The 17742-nt window shown below is 45.5% G+C and overlaps 1 protein-coding gene across 4 annotated transcripts in view; it reads left to right on the top strand.

Moving 5' to 3' along the window:
- LOC308311640 (histone deacetylase 4-like) overlaps positions 1 to 17742 on the top strand; it is a gene marked incomplete at its 5' end in the record, with an annotated part of 96262 nt that overhangs the window by 61167 nt on the left and 17353 nt on the right. For all 4 annotated transcript variants that reach the window (XM_080758411.1, XM_080758410.1, XM_080758409.1 and 1 more), the window contains 8 exons: positions 2008 to 2136; positions 3781 to 3890; positions 5328 to 5462; positions 6426 to 6627; positions 9270 to 9511; positions 13014 to 13229; positions 15469 to 15673; positions 17001 to 17134. In XM_080758411.1, the coding sequence (XP_080614537.1) occupies positions 2008 to 2136; positions 3781 to 3890; positions 5328 to 5462; positions 6426 to 6627; positions 9270 to 9511; positions 13014 to 13229; positions 15469 to 15673; positions 17001 to 17134 (1373 nt within the window). The remainder of the gene's footprint in view (positions 1 to 2007; positions 2137 to 3780; positions 3891 to 5327; positions 5463 to 6425; positions 6628 to 9269; positions 9512 to 13013; positions 13230 to 15468; positions 15674 to 17000; positions 17135 to 17742) is intronic.

The following is a 17742-nucleotide window of genomic DNA, read 5'->3' as shown; positions in this document are numbered from 1 at the left end:
TGGCCCGGCAAAGTAAACGGAGCATTAGCCATTGGGATGGCACAGACTGGACTTTGATTCCGGGCACTCCTATCATATGTTCTGGTTCACAGATAGGACGCAGGCAGGCGGGGGGAGAGGGGGATCTCTGTAGCTGCAATAGCGCCACCTACAGGTTGGTTCTGAATCTGCAGGGAGCAGAACTGGGAGGGATGGTCTGTTCCTCCGCTTGTGTTAGTTTGACTCTCCTGGTGAAACTCCTCACTGTCGGGTGAAAAGAAGCGACAGCCGACTTCATGTGTGTCGGAGGAGATGTGTTTAACGTCTACACCAGTGGTTTTCAACCTTTTTCATGTCAAGGCCCATTTTTATTGGGTGTTTGAGCCACGGACCACCATTTGATGACATCTAGCCTCCAGACCCAAAACTTAGTGCTGGTGTGGTAAACAGGCTATTAGGTTATAATTAATAATTGCCATTGGATTTGTGTTTGGCTTTGTTTAGTGCAGGGTTATGCAATATTAAAACAAAACGTTGATATCAAAGAGTGAGGCAACAAAACGTGGGTGTTGTTTTGCTTCAGTCCAGCGCTTTTGTCCTCCCGTCAATAGCCGAAATATCACTTCGTAATTGGTAACAAGTAACACACAAGGGCCTCTTAATCGGTTAACGGGAGGGGGGGGGGGGGGGGGCCCGCGGAGGACCCCTGATTAACCCGGCAGAGTACACAGAGCAATAGCCTCTATGGCAGGAGCCAACATGACATGGCATTCCTTCCCTCCTGCCTCTCTTCACAGCTCTGCGAGCACACAGACACAAAAGAGCCATCAGGGACACAGATATGCCACAGAAATTGGAGCTAATTTCTCACCCTCTGTTTTTGTTGACGGGGTGGGGGGGCTCTGATTGGAAGGCCGCCTGTCCTGAAAGCAACTGAACAGCAGGATTCAGTCTGGGAATCTGTGTGGGCAAGTTTTTATTCCAAAATTAACTCCCGTCCGGGGATGGAAAAATATCCACAAACAACACGCTTGAAATGAAACTAATTGGGTTTTTGTGTGGGCATATTTCATACAAATGGAATGTCGGTGAGTTTCCCCGTGAAACATACAGTACAATAGATCCAGGCTATACAAGCGTCACCTATAGGCAGATGGCCTGTGAGACTAAAGCCCATTGTTTTAGAAGGCCGTCACTGTCACACTGTTAAGAACCACACTGTCTGCTGCCTAGGCAACGCATTTAGTCTTCCCTGGGAATAACGGAATCTCATTGGTAATATCATTTCATGAAGCCTTTATACACAACTCTGATGTTTGTGTTCAGGAACTCAATGAAACTAGAAACGCAATTTCAACTCTGCATTATATACAAAATATGAACCCTAGCATCCCTACTACTCATTCGGCGAAAGTCGACGAAAAATGAGCGGAAACGGGAGAGGTGCAATTGTCAGGTGAAACCTGACATATAACAGCTCGTGAAATATAAGCGACCTTGTCATCAATGGGAGTCTGACCCCATGCCGCCTAAACCAATGGGAGTCTGACCCCATACTCTGAAACGCTGCCTAAGCCAATTGGCCATATTCAGACCACAGCCATCTTGCCATTAAGGTGATACCTATAGGTTCTACTTCCCATAGACAGCCCATTCATCCAAACAGAAAAGTCATTTCTAATTATATTAAACAACGTCAAAATCACCAACATTGCAGCTGTAGGGAAAGCTTGAATTATCCTCTTTCAATCTGTAAAGTTTTTGTTTAATACAAATCCACTGTAGACATGTTATGAGCTACTTCCTGTCAAGAAATTCCTTGCAGATGATTATTTTCTAAGTATCAGATTATGGAAGCGCTCGTTATCGTTTCACTTTGTGATCCCCCTTGGCACTGCTGTACAGAGCCAAGGGGGGGGGGGGGGGGGGGGGTCTCTTTTACAAAAGAAAAATGACTGCCCAGTCAAACGATCAATCAACCAATCGAGTCTGTCTCTCTTTTCTTTTCTTTTTTCTGTGGTGGTTCAGCGTCCGAGCCCAACCTGAAGCTGCGCTCCCGCTTGAAGCAGAAGGTCAGCGAGAGGAGGAGCAGCCCCCTGCTGCGACGGCGAGACAGTCCCATCACCACCGCCAAGAAGCGCTCGCTAGACATGGCAGGTATGCCCCCCCCCACACACACACACACACACACACACACACACACGCACACACACACACACACACACACACACACACACACACACACACACACACACACACACACACACACACACACACACACACGCACGCACGCCCCTGATGTTCATTGAGCATAATGATAGCACAAAAGTCACAATTTAATTGCGACCGAAGGTTGCAGTTAACAATGGAATCATGCATCATGTGCGTTGGTTGGTCGGTATGGTCGTGGTGAGAGAGCACGTGACATCAGGGACGGAGCACGTGACATCATCAGGGATGGAGCACGTGACAACATGTGACATCAGGGATGGAGCACGTAACATCATCAGGGATGGAGCACATAACATCACGTGACATCAGGGATGGAGCACGTGACATCACATGACATCATCAGGGATGTCATCAATAATGGCCAGCAACTCTTTATCTGACCTCAAACCCTTAGAGCTCCATAATATATGGAGCTGAACTGTTCTGACATGTTGATCCTTCCCCATCTATCCTTCCTCTTCAATGTCTCCTTTTTGACTGATACCTGTCCATTTCAATTCTAGACGTGCCTGCCCCAAAGTTAATAGTTGTGTCACCTCATGTGTCTTACTGGTACACTACTTTCTGAGAAACAAATTGTTTGTCAGTATCGGTGTACCCACCTGCTCCACTGCGCTGAGGAACCTGTACAAAGGTTTGTGTAGGCTGATTCTGCCAACAGCATTATCTTAATTCTGACTAACCCTTTATTGAGTTCAGGCAGGTTTGTTTCTAAACTGTGGAACCATTGGCGTGTAAGCCTGTATATTAATTTATGATTTTATGCGGACAATGTCCGCCTTTGTTTGTCTTTGTATTTGTACGTTTTTTTTGTCTTTAACACGATGGACGTCAAAACGCTTCGGAACCCGTCACATGACGGGTTCAGATTTAACCCCGGCGGTCGCCGAACCCGTCAGATGGCGGGTTGTAAGGTTTGTATCAATACCAAGCAGCCGCAGCTCAACACTAACCAGGCTGCTAGACAGCGCCTACGTTCTCCCCATTTGAGGAGCAATGCGCGCGCCTCCCATAAGGATCCACTCATTGTTGTTTCTTTGCTGCTTGTTTTCTCCGAACAATACTCCAAAGTTGTTGTTTTAGTCCAAACCGCCCAACGTTCAGACGTAAATAGTGATTTCCGATCGCATCGCACCAGCCATATTACTGCTTGTGGTGAGACTGAGACCTAAGACATGTCGGCTGCTCGAAAAAACGCTTTGCTCCTCCTGTTGTTGTATTGGGCTGTGTGGGCGGAAATGCTTGGTGCCAATATACTGTACACATTATGCCCTGGCTGCCTGCAGTAATTTCAAATAAACACCAGGGAGCGCTGAAAGTGTTAATTTTGCATTGATTCATAATGTTAATATTTACATAAAAAACACGCATCTCAATTTTAAAATGAATCCAAAAAGTTGCAATACAACTTTACAATACAACTACAAAGAATAATCGCTAAGAGCATAATTGATTGTTGCAGCCCTAAGTGTGTGTGTGTGTGTGTGTGTGTGTGTGTGTGTGTGTGTGTGTGTGTGTGAGAGACTGTGTGTGTGTGTGTGTGTGTGTGTGTGTGTGTGTGTGTGACAGATTCTGCGTGTAACAGTGCCCCCGGCTCAGGCCCCAGTTCCCCCAACAACAGCTCTAACAACATCCCCAATGAGAACGGAATCACAGTGGCGGTCTCCAACTGCACAGAGGTAACACGCACGCACACACACACACACACGCACGCACGCACGCACGCACACACACACACACACACACACACACACACCAGTGTTGATTTAGATTTAGATTTAGAGTCTCTTGAATAGTTTTAATTTAGTTTTAGTCACATTTTAGTCACCTGGAATGTTTTAGTGTCAGTCTAGTGTTAGTCAACTAAATATCATAAGATTTTAGTCGACTGAATCTACAGTTTATTTAGTCCACTAAAATGTATTTTGGCGGGCCTTGATGCCGTCGTAATGACTGAATTTACACTATTTTCAGCATGCAACCAAGTGTAAAATGACTTACTTACTTACTGGATCTCGTCAGTTTTCGTCAGTGAAATAAGGTAGTCGTAACATTTTTTGTCATAGTTTTAGTTGACAAAATCAACACTGACACACACGCACGCACACACACACACACACACACACACACACACACACACACACACACACACACACACACACACACACACACACAGGAGCATGGGTTCCTGTCAGAGGACCTGTACTGATGTGTGTGGGTGCATGGCTGCGGGTCGTAGCTTAGCTTCTAGTTTCTTTATTTAGCATCCTGTGCCATCGTGTCCACAGGCTGTCGAGGTCTTCACATGTTGCCAAAGGATGATGGGTGGGAAAATAAAGGGACCCAGAAGGGACATTCTAAATTATTCAAGATTTCTTAGGAATTGCAGCTCTACAAGATCTGTGAGCTTGTAAATCTGCTATTCTTGAAAAGCTAATGTATAAAATATGGAAATGGTGGTTAAAATGATTGTGATGCTGCTATATCACCCCCTTTCTTCTTAAATAGTTTTTAGCAGGGTTGGGAAGGTTACTTTAAAAGAATAATCCCCTACAGCAGTGGTATTCAACTGGTGGATTTGGCCCGCGGAGCGCCCCCTTGTGGCCCTTGAAAAAAGAAAAAAGTTAATTTTTATTTGTATTCTCGATATAATAAGAGGGCTAATGAAAGTTACAGGTATGGTGTGTGCGATATGAAGTGTAGGATTACCATTATGACAGTAATACTTAATTACTCAAGGGCTTTTGGTGAGAAATTAGACAATTTAGGTATAAGCATATCCATCATTAACCCATCATTTAAACATTTCTGCATTGTCACTGCTGTCACCACCCGATCGAATTCTGTGTTATTTTATTGGAATTAAACTCACCCTTTCACATTGATCAAGTTATTGTCTGTTCAGTTTTCCCCCTGAGACACGGACTATAATAACATCACCATATCCTTATGGTTGCATGTTATTACAGTCAGTGTCTTAGGAGGGGGAACAACAATACCCAACTGTAGCAGGGACATGTCTCATGGACATCTGCCTCTGTGTTGTTTATCTCTCTCTGCTGGATGTTTCTGATGGAACGGATGTCAATAAATCATTCATGTGCTCTGCCGTGCAGGCGTCGTTGGCCCAGCGGCTGTGCAGCGGTGCCGAGCGAGGCTCCATCAGCCAGCTGTCCCTCTACACCTCGCCGTCCCTCCCCAATATCACCCTGGGGCTGCCTGCCACCGCCACTTCCACTGCTGCCTCCAATGTAAGGACTGACTGGCTGGCTGACTGGTTGACTGGCTGGCTGGCCGTCTCTTTGTCTGTTTTAAATCTTTAAATCTATCATAAACAATGTTTGTTTTCAGTCACCTTGGTAACTGCCATGGCACTGCCAAAGAGTGAATGCAGATTCTGGAGACCTTGAGACATTCTCTCGAATCTGTACTTACAGTACATGCTCTTGTTTTATTTAATTGTAACATTTGTTATATATATTGTATACTGTAGCTTCGGTATACAATGTGTACAATGTGCCTTGCATTCATTCACCCATTCACAGTACACACACTGCTGCTCCATGTGTACTTATGTGTATAACAAACAATGTAAGTAGTCTTGAATGTAACAATCACACCTGTGTGAAGTGAGAGGCGCTCTTATCAGATTCTTACAACATCGAGGAGCCAATAAGAGACCACTATTTTTACCCTGACATATGTACATATCAATTTGGGATTTTTCTCTATCACTCTATATCACTAAACACGGGTGAAATTCACCCGAACACCTGCCTGTAGAAAAAACCAGGGATGTGGTCAGGAAAACAAGCCTACCTGTATGATATCACAGTACCAGGAAGGTAGGCCTACTGAAAGACCAACCTCAGGCATCGGCAACATTAGGAAAATTACAAAAATATAATTGTCCGGTTATAAATCACCCGGTTTTAGTGTTCTAGGGTTAAGGGTATGCATTAATAAGCTTTGAGCTTCAGCCTATGCTTTTCGATCGACCAAAAAATAATTGGTATTTGTCATACTTTTGATGATGATCGAAATAAACTAAACTAAACGGTAAATGTAAGTCACAAAGATCTGGACTTTGACTTGAACTTGAACTGTATCTTGTATCTGTATCTGTATTTTCTTTTCTGCAAACTGCTAATAAAGTATTCAATCAATGAATGAATCTAAAGTGCTCCTCGACCCTCTCGCCCCCCTCCCCCCAGGTGACGTCGGCCCAGGCGGAGAGCGGGATGCAGCCGGCTCTGTCCCTGAGCCCCCCGTTCCTGTCGGGTGCCCACCTCACCCCGTACCTGTCGGAGGCTGGGGGCCCCCCCGGTGGCACGGGGGCCCACGGGGCCCACAGTCCCCTGCTGCAACACATGGTGCTGATGGAGCAGAGTCCTGCACAGAGCCCCCTAGTGACAGGTTAGAGCACTGTGTTTCCCAAGCGGGTCGCCCCCTAGTGACAGGTTTCTCCCTGCTCGGCACAATTATACAACCAGCATTAACCATTAACACAATCAGCGCCTGGGATTTCTTTCAAAATAGCCAAACTATTAACCTGCTTATTTTCCCTTTTTTTAAATTGGAGTGCCACATATTTTGCTATGCAGGAAACGGCAGAAGGGTTTTCAGCTGGGGAACAAAGGCCTATACTGTTACTTTCACTATACTGTTACTGTTGTACTACTAGTACTGTTACTAGTAGTATGGTAATACTACTATGGTTACTGCTACTATTTTGAGGGCCCACTGCCCCCGCTCTGCCCTGGTGGTACAGAACATGGACCATGGATGTGCGGATCCAGACACCCTCCAGTGGAGGGTGTCTGAGAGTACCTCAGGCCCAGAGAGGGCTCTTCATGCTGAGGCTGTACGCGGCCTCGGCTGCCCGCAGGCACTTTATAGCATTTTAGTTTAATAGTGCATAATAGTGTACGCAGTGCAACGAGGAGATTTAATGAGGCTCTTTGGTTTGTCATCGTCAGTGGAGTAAAGTAACTGAGTAGCCTACATTTTCTTAAGTACTGTACTTAAGTACAATTTTGAGGTATTTGTACTTTACTCGAGTATTTCTGATTTCCACTTTTACTTCTACTACATCTCGGGGGCAAATGTTGTACTTTTACTCCACTACATTTATTTGAAAACTTTAGTTACTTACTGTAGATTCTGATTATTATTACAGAACATACAGTAACCACTTCAGCCCTGTATACATTTCGGCCATTTGAAAATAAATAACCGATCTACAAGATCTGCTATTTTCAAAAGATTGTTATACATTTGAAAACGTGAAATGAGACATTGTTCACAATGAGTACTTTTACTTTCGGTACTTTAAGTGCATTTTTATGCCAATGCTTTTGTACTTTTACTCAAGTGCATGTTGAATTCCGTAACTCAGAATACTTGTGACGGAGTATGTCTAAATTGCAGTATTGATGTACTTAAGTGAAACGTGTGAGTGCTTTCTCCACCACTGGCCATCATCGTACAGAGGAGCATGTGAGCAGAAGGAGGCTGTGTGCGGCCGTTCCCATTAGCTTGCTGACAGACCAGTAGGCTATTTTGAGCTGCCACCGGTCTGAATGGGCCGATGACGCACACGCAGGTGCAGCGCAAGCGGACACACCATCGTGCACTGGTGGATGGTTTCATCCAAATTCTCAGATTTAAAAAAGAAACGGGAAATAAAAAGGTAAACGCTTATCTCTAGAAAGATTAGAACACTGGGTCTGGACCCATTTGTGGGTCGCGGACACATTTTATGGGTCCCTTTATTTAGTTTTTATTATTTCAAAACGTTTAAAAAAAAACGTTCCCCAAAAAAAGGTAAAATGTTCATGAATTAAAAACAATTAGATGATCTGCTTAGATTCTTTAGGCGATGCAAGCTACCACAGCACACGCAGGGACACAACAGACACAGTACGAGGAGTTGCGAGGTATACATACACGCAACACATACCATCACAGAACACCACACATACACACAGGCAAAGGACATGGGCATAAAAAAAAGAATCCACTGTAATAATAATAGCATGAGTGTGTAGAGTCCCTATTCCAGGCATGTCATAATTTGGTGAAAATATCCAATACATTTTTCAGTAGTGTGGCTATTTCTGGTGAAGATTTGCTAGATGAAAATAGGAGGGGACCAAGTACAGAGATCCGGAGGACCTCCGGTCAACTAAGAGAGTGATAGTAAGGGCTACTAAGCCAAAAAGTTAAATATATAAGGACACTCTGAAGGATAGAAGACTACCATTTTATTCTTATCCTCGTCAAACTGCAGAAGTTTGTGCATGAAGAAGTGTAGGCGCTCGCTCATGCGAGTTGTTCTCTGCTGGTGACATGGCAGGGCAGGTTTACTGTCAATGACACGCCATACGCGTCCAACACGCTATATTGTTTTCTTAGCACCGCTCTGCAAATTGCTACTGTACTAACACGCATACTGTATAGTGTGTACGATACATGCAAGTAACATAGAGTACATATAACATGTAACTAATGGTGCGCAAATGCTGGATTTACTGAGACCATCACCTGCGACCGTATCCCCTGGTTCGCTTGATGAAACTGTAATATTGCGTTCACATGGGCAGATGCAAAAGAAACAAAAATGCAAAGCTACACAGTCAGTGTGTAGCTGTTGTAGCTTCAGCAGCAGCTACAACGCGTCGGATTTGATTCGTAGCTCCGCGTCGCTGGCTTCCATTGACAATGAATGCTAGACTGCGTCTTTGCGTCTGCCCCCGTGTGAACGCGACATGAGGTTTGTGAAAATCCCTGCATCTTGGAGAACATGCTTGAATCTCGGTGAACATCCTTCATTTTACGATGCTCCTAACATCGTTGCGCGGTTTTGAATGTTTTGAGTGTTTTTTTTTTTATGGGTTTAAGATGGCTCCAACAACTGAACACCTGAACATTGCACTTCCTCCAAAAACCCAATGATCGTCACCTTCTACCTCTCGCCCCCCCTCCTCTGTCTGTCTGTCTGTCTGTCTGTCTGTCTGTCTGTCTGTCTGTCTGTCTCCACCTCTCTCTCCCCTCAGGTGTGAGCGGCCTGTCTGTGCCTGCGGCGGCGGCCTCCATGGCCAAGCTCCAGCGGCAGCACCGTCCCTTGGGGCGCACCCAGTCGGCGCCCCTGCCCCAGGGCAGCGGGACGCCCCAGGCCCACGCCCACGCCCACGCCCAGGCCCTGGCGCTGCAGCAGCTGGTGGTGCAGCAGCAGCACCAGCAGTTCCTGGAGAAACACAAGCAGCAGTTCCAGCAGCAGCAGCTCCACCTCAACAAGGTCAGACAGCGTTGGTGGTGGTGTGTGGGTGTGATTGATTGATTGGTTGATTGATTGATTGATTGATTGGAATTTGTATTCCCAGTATGTAGAATGGGTACAGTTCAAAAGGAACCACAGGTCAATACAAAAAGCGGGAACGCTTACTGAGAGGCAAAAAACTACTTTCTGGCCTTGACATACTGGTCCATACATCCAAACAGAAAAGCCCTATCTGATTACCATTAAACACCGTTCAACTATGTTAAAGTGACTTTTCCACTCAATTTGCCACTGACTTTATGCACGTGCATGTGCATACCCTCTAAACTTGTGATAGTCAAATGTCCCCACATCTATAGTAGAAGTTGAGAAATTGAGACATTGTGAGGAAAATGTTCCCGGTTTTGATTGATTGATTGATTGATTGATTGATTGATTGATTGACAGTATGCAGCAGAATGGGTATATTTCAAATGAAAGCACAATTCAAGATACAAAAACTGTTACTATGTATGACACCATGATAAAGCATTACACTTGTTTACAACAGGGTCCACCATTTTCAATTCAACAGAATTCGGTCCTCACAAGATAAATAGTGGTTTTGTGGTTAAATAGATTTGGGGAGTTAAACTTACAATTGGGAAAAGATTCTGGTCATTGTCTGGGGAGGATTTCAGTGTCATATGTACGGATGTCTAGGCGTGCAAAAACAGAAAATCACACCTCCCGACTTCATTGGACTGACGGTCTGTAGTAATCTGTAGTCGCCTGTTTGGTGGAGAGCTGGCTTTAGCGGCGGACTTATGCCTGATATATACCTGTTTGGGTGCCAGTGTCGTGCACTCAATCATGGGCAAACTACTGTAACCCTAAAGCTAACCCTAAACCACAATTTTATGTTTTCATTCATGAAATCACTGTCCTATAATGTTGATGTCTAGTAAGTATAGTAATACAAAGGTGTGTGTGTGTGTGCGTGCACGCGTGCGTGTGCGTTTTCATAGCTTCATTGGGCCATGTCCATTCAGTAGTGTCCGTGTGCAGTTGTCCGCTTCCATTCTTGTGCTCATAATTATAATATACCGCACACATACACACACTGTCTGTGAGTGGGTGTGCGTGTGTCACAGAGTGTGGAGGTAGGTATGGGTGTGTGGCGAGGTAGCCTTGTGAGTGTGTGGCTGCGTACGTGCGCACACGTGTTTGTGCACGCAGCCCCCCCCCTTGGTGACTGGGGGGGCCGACACAGTTGCCACGGGTTGGAGGTACAGTAGCTCTGCGCTGCCATGGCAACGGAGCGGAAGCCGCCTCCTTATATGGTCGTTCAGGAAGCTGTGAGCAGCTGTATACTCCAGTCAGCCTTATTCCTATTCCAGAGCTGTACTCGACACAGCACAGAGGAGGTGGGTGGATGAAACCAGGGCTCTCCTCTCCTCTCCTCTCCTCTCCTCTCCTCTCCTCTCCTCTCCTCTCCTCTCCTCTCCTCTCCTCTCCTCTCAGATCCAATCTACTCCTTTCTCTCTCCTTGCTCTTTTCTATATCTTCCTTCTCTCTCCTCTCCTTTCCGCTCCTCTCCTTGTCTCCTCTCCTATCTCCTCACCTCCAATATTCCTCTTCCTCTTCCTCTCACTCGCACTCTGTTCTATATCTTCGTATATCTTGTCTGGCCTCTCCCCCTTCTCTCGCTCTTCGCCTCTCCAAATCTCTCCCTTCTCTCTCTCCTGCCCTCTCCCCCCTTTTCTCTCTCTCTCTCTTTCCCCACTCTCCTTCTCACCCCCCTCTCTCTCTCTCCCCCCTCTTTCTCCCCCCCCCCTCCCTCTCCCTCTCTCTCCCCCATCTCCCTGCTCAGTGCTCTCCCTCCATCTGTCCTGGAGTCTTTCAAGTGGCATCTTTTCACGCCGACGTACATCTGTATATTAGCGGCTGCTGTTCCTTTCCGAGGACAGAGTCTCTCACGTTGTTGACAAGACTGCGTCTGTGTCTGCAGAGCGAGCAGCGCCCCGTCACCCCGTCTGTCACTAAAGCCTGATTTATACTCACGCAGTGGTGGACAAAGTACTCAAAATTTTTAGGGGTGCTAGCCCCTCCTATATTCAGCTATTAGTGTAGATTTTCGTCTTACACAAACCCATTGACAATGAACGGAAAATGTACGTCATATGTGGACGAGCAAATCGGCTATTTCTGTCGTACACAAAGTCAAATGTAAAGTGTATCAAAACAAAACACGTAGACAAAGGCGGACAATAACCTTCATCGTCATATCAGTTTGATCATGTTTTATTATATTCTTTATCTGTATTTTACAGCATTGTGTTGATATTACATTCTTTGTTTCCACTGTGTGTTCATCTGAACCACATTCTTCTACTCATTTTTATTGTTGTGTATTATGACTAACCATGTCAGTTGTCACTCACATACAGTAGTGTAGCTGTATATGACAGACAGTGTGTGGCACCCTTGTGGCCATGGGAGGTAAGGCGTTTGCCTTGTGCAACGCATACTGTAGCAGCAGGCTGTGGCTTCAAATCCAGTCCATGACCAACAACAAGTCAACAACACTCAACAGTAGCTTGTGGTCAGAGCACTGACAGCTATGCACAAGTCTTCAGGTGCGTTCGCGTGGGCCACAAATGTGCGTGCAACAACCGCAGGGTCCCTGGGGAAGGGGAGATGGAGGGGTGCAGGGGCTGGTTTAGGTTCTCGTCGCGAGCGAGGGACGTTGGCACTTGGCACCGAAAAGTGGGGTAAAGAGCAGCTTGTTTTGAGAGGGAGATAAAAACGTTGGGGTTGGGCGGGTCGCTGGGGGGGGGGGGGGGGGAGCCAGTGAATGTTCTGACGTCAATGGTGCCCCCTGGCACTGTGCCATGGGGCCTGGTGGCCAACAGCTCTGGGGAACAAACACACACACGCGCACACACACACAGACATACAACACATACGCAAAGCACACCCTGTCGTGCTCTCGAGACTTATGGCAAAGGTCTCTGTTTTACTCTGGCTTGTCCCGTCTCTCTCTAGCTCCCCCCTTCCTCTTTTAGTAATGGAACCTGAAGCCTGATTTATACTTAACTACGTTCCTGTGTCACGCACCAATAACTTGCAGATTTACAAGCTGACAATGCATCGCGTTAAGACGCGTCGTGAGCTTGTAGATCGTCTGTTTTCGGTGCTCACACATTACACAACCAAGTATAAAACAGGGCCTTATGGGCCAAACCTTGACACTTTCCGAGTTCAACGAACACGGAGGATGTTGCTGTTTAGATCAGTGGATACCTGTGTGGACACCAGAAAGAGAGCTGTTTAGTACACTTGCGTTGTCGCGCCCCTCATGAGCAGACCTGTCGCTGATCCAGGCGACAACGTCTGCGTTCATCGATGCCCGTCTGAATGTACCTTTCTAGTGCCAAAGCCCTGGGCCGGACGTTCACGGAATGCGCCGTACTCTATGGGAGTCAGGTAGACAAGACTGTCTGTGACTCTCTCTCTCTCTGCTCCCCTTTCCCTCCAGATGATGTCCAAGCCCGGCAGCGAGCCGGGGGGCCGGCAGCACCAGAGCCACCCTGAGGAGACGGAGGAGGAGCTCCGAGAGCACCAGGACGCGCTGCCGCCGGGCGTCACCGTCAAGCAGGAGCCGCCCGACCCCCACGAGCTCCAGGAGATCCAGGAGATCCAGGAGGAGGTCCTGCAGCTTCGGCAGGCTGAGCAGGAGATGCTCTTCAGACAGGTAACTATTCCACAATCTCCTGGATGCTATATAGTCTAGAACTACACCTCCTGAATGCTATATAGAGTCTGGAACTACACCTCCTGAATGCTATATAGAGTCTGGAACTACACCTCCTTGAATGCTTATTTTTTTCCCTACATTTTTATCCCATGATTTTGTAACCCATTTTTGTCAATGATCTAATCTACCTTGTTCGATTCCAGCGGAGACCTGGGTTACATGTATTTTGTGTCTTTCTCTGCTCTGTTTCAAGTAAAAAAAACAACAACTGATGATTATGTCTGAAGTTATAGAGACTTACAGACCACTCCGCTGTGACTGTGTTATACTGATTGATTGCCGATTTATAGATCTGTGTCAGAAATCCGTCTTGTGTATTTGGCACGATGCAGCCAGCAGGCTATACTGTACTGCTGCAATAGATGTTGACGCCGGTAACAAAAAACACAGAGCGTAATAATAATCATAATAATAATAATAGTCTTTATTTCCCCTCAGGGATATTCATCTTCACAGTCTGTTCCAACAGAAAAAACACTTAATCATACGGTGGCACAAAACAACAATAAGTGAAGTCCCCAGTATACACAGAACCATCATCAGCGAGGCACTTTGTTTAGTGCAGCAATAGCTGAAGGGACAAACCCTTCTACCCTATATGTCAAAGTGCTTTCGTCCAGTGGCATGAGTCTAAAGTGACATTAGTGTCACTTTGCTATTGTGAGTGCTAACCACGCGACGGCTTTATTGTTCATATCAGAAAGTGTGTGGGTGTATGAACTCACTATGAACTGGTCCCATGAGCTTCAGAAAGGCTAAACGGGTATTCAGGTAATACTCAAAGGTTGTTAGGCATGATGGACAATCTATAGTGAAAACACACGGAGAACAATACAACAGAACAGGTTGAATTATAATTATGTTTTTTTTTGGCTTTCACCTTTATTTTATATTTTTTATAGAGGGACAGACAGTAGGCTGGCAGGAAATGGGGGGAGAGACGTTGGGGGTGACATGCAGTAAAGGCCGTCGGGATCGGGAGTCGAACCCACGGCACACTGCCAGACTGGATTAGCAGCCACGGTGTTAATCCAGTAATAATGCTTTTGTACAGTAACAACAGACGGTGAGGGGCAAAAGAGAATGATCTTAACTTAACGGATAACGTGAGGTTTCCATAAGACAACAGGAACAAAAAAAGAATGGTTAAGATGTCTCTTTTGTTATGTACGATTGATTGTTCTTGTCTTGAGGGCTGTCCAGTGTCCATGTTAGTGGGTGCAAATTAAGTGGCAATGATCTGAATGAGTTTGTGAGGCGCGAGGACTTTGATTGGGCTTGGTCATGTCTCGTCTCGTTGTCTCTCGCCGCTGTCCTGTCTAAGAGCTGAAAGCTTTGATCATGACAATTAATATCAACACCACAGCATTTGTTTATGTATGCCTCCTTCTGGTAGTTGCCGTATATACAGTACATATACATACAGTACGCACTACGCACGGTTAAACCTTGATATCCGGAACGTGACTTTGTAATTTTAAATAATAATGAATTTAACAGATATTGTTTACCCATTGAAACCGGGAAAGCATCTGTTAGTGTCATTTTAGATTTTGTCGAAAATGAAATACTACATTTTCATAAATTAATAAATTAGATTTTACATTAAAAACCAAAAATAGCAGATATATAAGCTGTAAGCTTGTACGTATGCCATTTTTGAAAACTGGAGAACTACTGATTTAGACCAGTGGTTCCCAAACTTTTTCATGTCAAGGACCCCGAAATTGACACTAATTAGCCTGTGGAACCCCATTTGAAAGGATATGCCAGGGACCGCTAAAATGTAAGATTTGTACGGCTCTAGCAGTGATTGTCAACCCGTTTAATTTCAAAGACCCCCAGTTTGGCATGCATTAGGCTATGGACCCCCTTTTAATGGCATTTCTATCTCCGAGACCCCAACTCTGAGAGTGTACAAATGGAACCCATTTGTACACTCTCAGAGTTAGCGGGTCCATTTGGTTCCATTTGTCATACATACCCATAGGGGTCCATTTGGTTCCAAACTATCATTTAGCCGGACCCCACTTTGAGAACCACTGATTTAGAAGACGTTGTGCAGAATCGGCCTCAGGTGTTAACGGGTTCAATCCGGGAACTCATCGGCAAACGTGTGTGTGTGCGTGTGTGTGCGTGTGTGTGTGTGTGTGCGTGTGTGCACGTGCGTGAGCAGCAGGCCCTGCTGTTGGAACAGCAGAGGATCCATCAGCTGAGGAACTACCAGGCGTCCATGGAGGCAGCCGGCCTGTCAATCAGCTTCCCGGGGCACCGCCCCCTGTCCAGGGCCCAATCATCTCCGGCCTCGGCCTCCTCCTTCCCGATCAGCGTCCCGCCCCCCTCGGACCCGCCCAGCAACGCCAAGCCTCGGTTCACCACGGGTCAGTGTTGATTTTGACAAGCACATTGTGATTTTGGTTTTAGTTAAAGTCTCTCGAATGGTTTTCATTTAGTTTCTAGTCACATTTTGGTCACCTGGAATGTTTTAATGTTTTAGTCGACTAAATATCATAAGATTTTAGTCAACTAAATCTACAGTTGATTTTCATGGGGATTCACACAATGGTCCCGGGTGAGCACTCATCGCAGAGGTTGTGGTAGTGTGAACGATGCAGATGAAAAATTCAGCCTGCTCATGGAGAGAAGTTGCCCTACAGATACACCAAGCTCACAATGCATCGATGCATTGTGACCACTATAATGACATAGCCTCGCACGTAGCCAAACAAACGTGCCATTGAAAAACAAATTGGCCCACCCAGACAGATCTGCCAATGCTCAATTGTAGGGACGGATTTCCAGTGGTTATGTTCAGTGGTTGAGGAACCAACAGCAAGAGCCGGGCTGCGCTGCTCCGATTGGTTGTAGGTCTAACCCAGGAGTGGCCACACTTTTCTGACTTGAGAGCTACTTTCAAAATGACCGACTGAACAAGATCTACCCACCTAAAGAATTATCAAACCATTGCTGAAAATAGTTTAAATATGTACCTGAGGTGGTTTGGAATAGCAGAGCTGGTGTTAAATAATTATAGACCATTGTACTTGGAATGGGAAATAGAGGGAGAGAAATGGAATACCGGTAGGTAGGGTTTTTTGTATTCAATTTGTAATGCTACCGACCTTTGTGCACAGCAACACTCTTGAAAACAAAAGATTGCATTGTGGGTTTGAGCTGAAAGGCCCTTTTTGATATCAATCAAGTCACCTTAATTCAAGTGGTAGATGCCAAAAATATCTATATATCTATTCTTTATATTTCAATTAAATATTATTTAGGGGCATGTCATGTGATCTACCTGCACAGCCTATGTGATCTACTGGTAGATCGCAATCTACCTTTTGGGCACCTCTGGTAACCAATAGAGACAGTTGGTTGGTTACAATAACCTTTGAAGAGCCACTGCGCCGACCGCCGATCAGAAAATGCTCCGGATTGTGGGATTAAAACTAATCTCAGGATGCCGGGCATGGCATTGATTGCAAAGGTAAATGAATCTCGTTCTCTCGGGGGCTTAATCAGTTAAACAATGCAAACATAACTCGGGTAACTCGTGAACGCGAGAGAAAGTGTCCTACAGTCAATTGACTTGTGTAACTCATGTTCAGGAGTCAAAGTGTTAATATCCACACAGTGATACGTGAGGCTAATAATGACATACAAAATATATATATATATATAATGTGTATTGATGTGTTTGTTCCACAGGTCTGGTGTATGACTCCCTGATGCAGAAACACCAGTGCATGTGTGGGAACACCAACAGCCACCCAGAGCACGCCGGGAGAATCCAAAGCATCTGGTCCAGGCTGCAGGAGACTGGGCTCCGAGCACAGTGTGAGGTAGGGAGGGAGCTGGACGCACCGGGAAAGTGTGTCCTCTCTAGGGCTGGGAAATTAACCTATATTTAGAACCAATAGAGCGCCGAAGTCTGACGTCAATGTCGGTAGAGGGCGCTAAGTCCACTGGTTCAAGTGCTTTTTATTTGCATTGTAATCCCCATAGGGGGATTTTAGATCGCCTCATATAAGAACTGTGTTTGAAACATAAACAAATCATCCAGGCCGTTTCACTCATATGGATATGTAGAATCAACTGACTGAGAGAAAATGCTAATGTTACTGCTGCCGAATTAGTTACATTTTCGCTAGAAACAGACTGTATCAAATATGACTGACTGACGGTCGTAAACGATTCAGAGACACCTCCCTGACAATTTTGCAGAGACAGTTTTTTTTTTTTTGGACCACAATGCTTATACTGTATGAGACGATTTTAAGATGTTATTCTCCATATTATTCTTCCATAAAACAAGGGATGAGTGAGTGACGTCAGGACTTCGGCGTTCTATATAACCGACTTAATCTTGGCTCACAATCAATAGGACACATTTTTTATAATTTTATTTTATTTGTAATACTGTATCGACATCGACATTTCACGCCACAAA

The sequence above is a fragment of the Protomyctophum bolini genome (assembly GCF_963924005.1).
Source record: "Protomyctophum bolini genome assembly, chromosome: 24".
NCBI classification, from domain to species: Eukaryota; Metazoa; Chordata; class Actinopteri; order Myctophiformes; family Myctophidae; genus Protomyctophum; species Protomyctophum bolini.
This window is presented reverse-complemented; position numbering and strand designations above follow the sequence as displayed.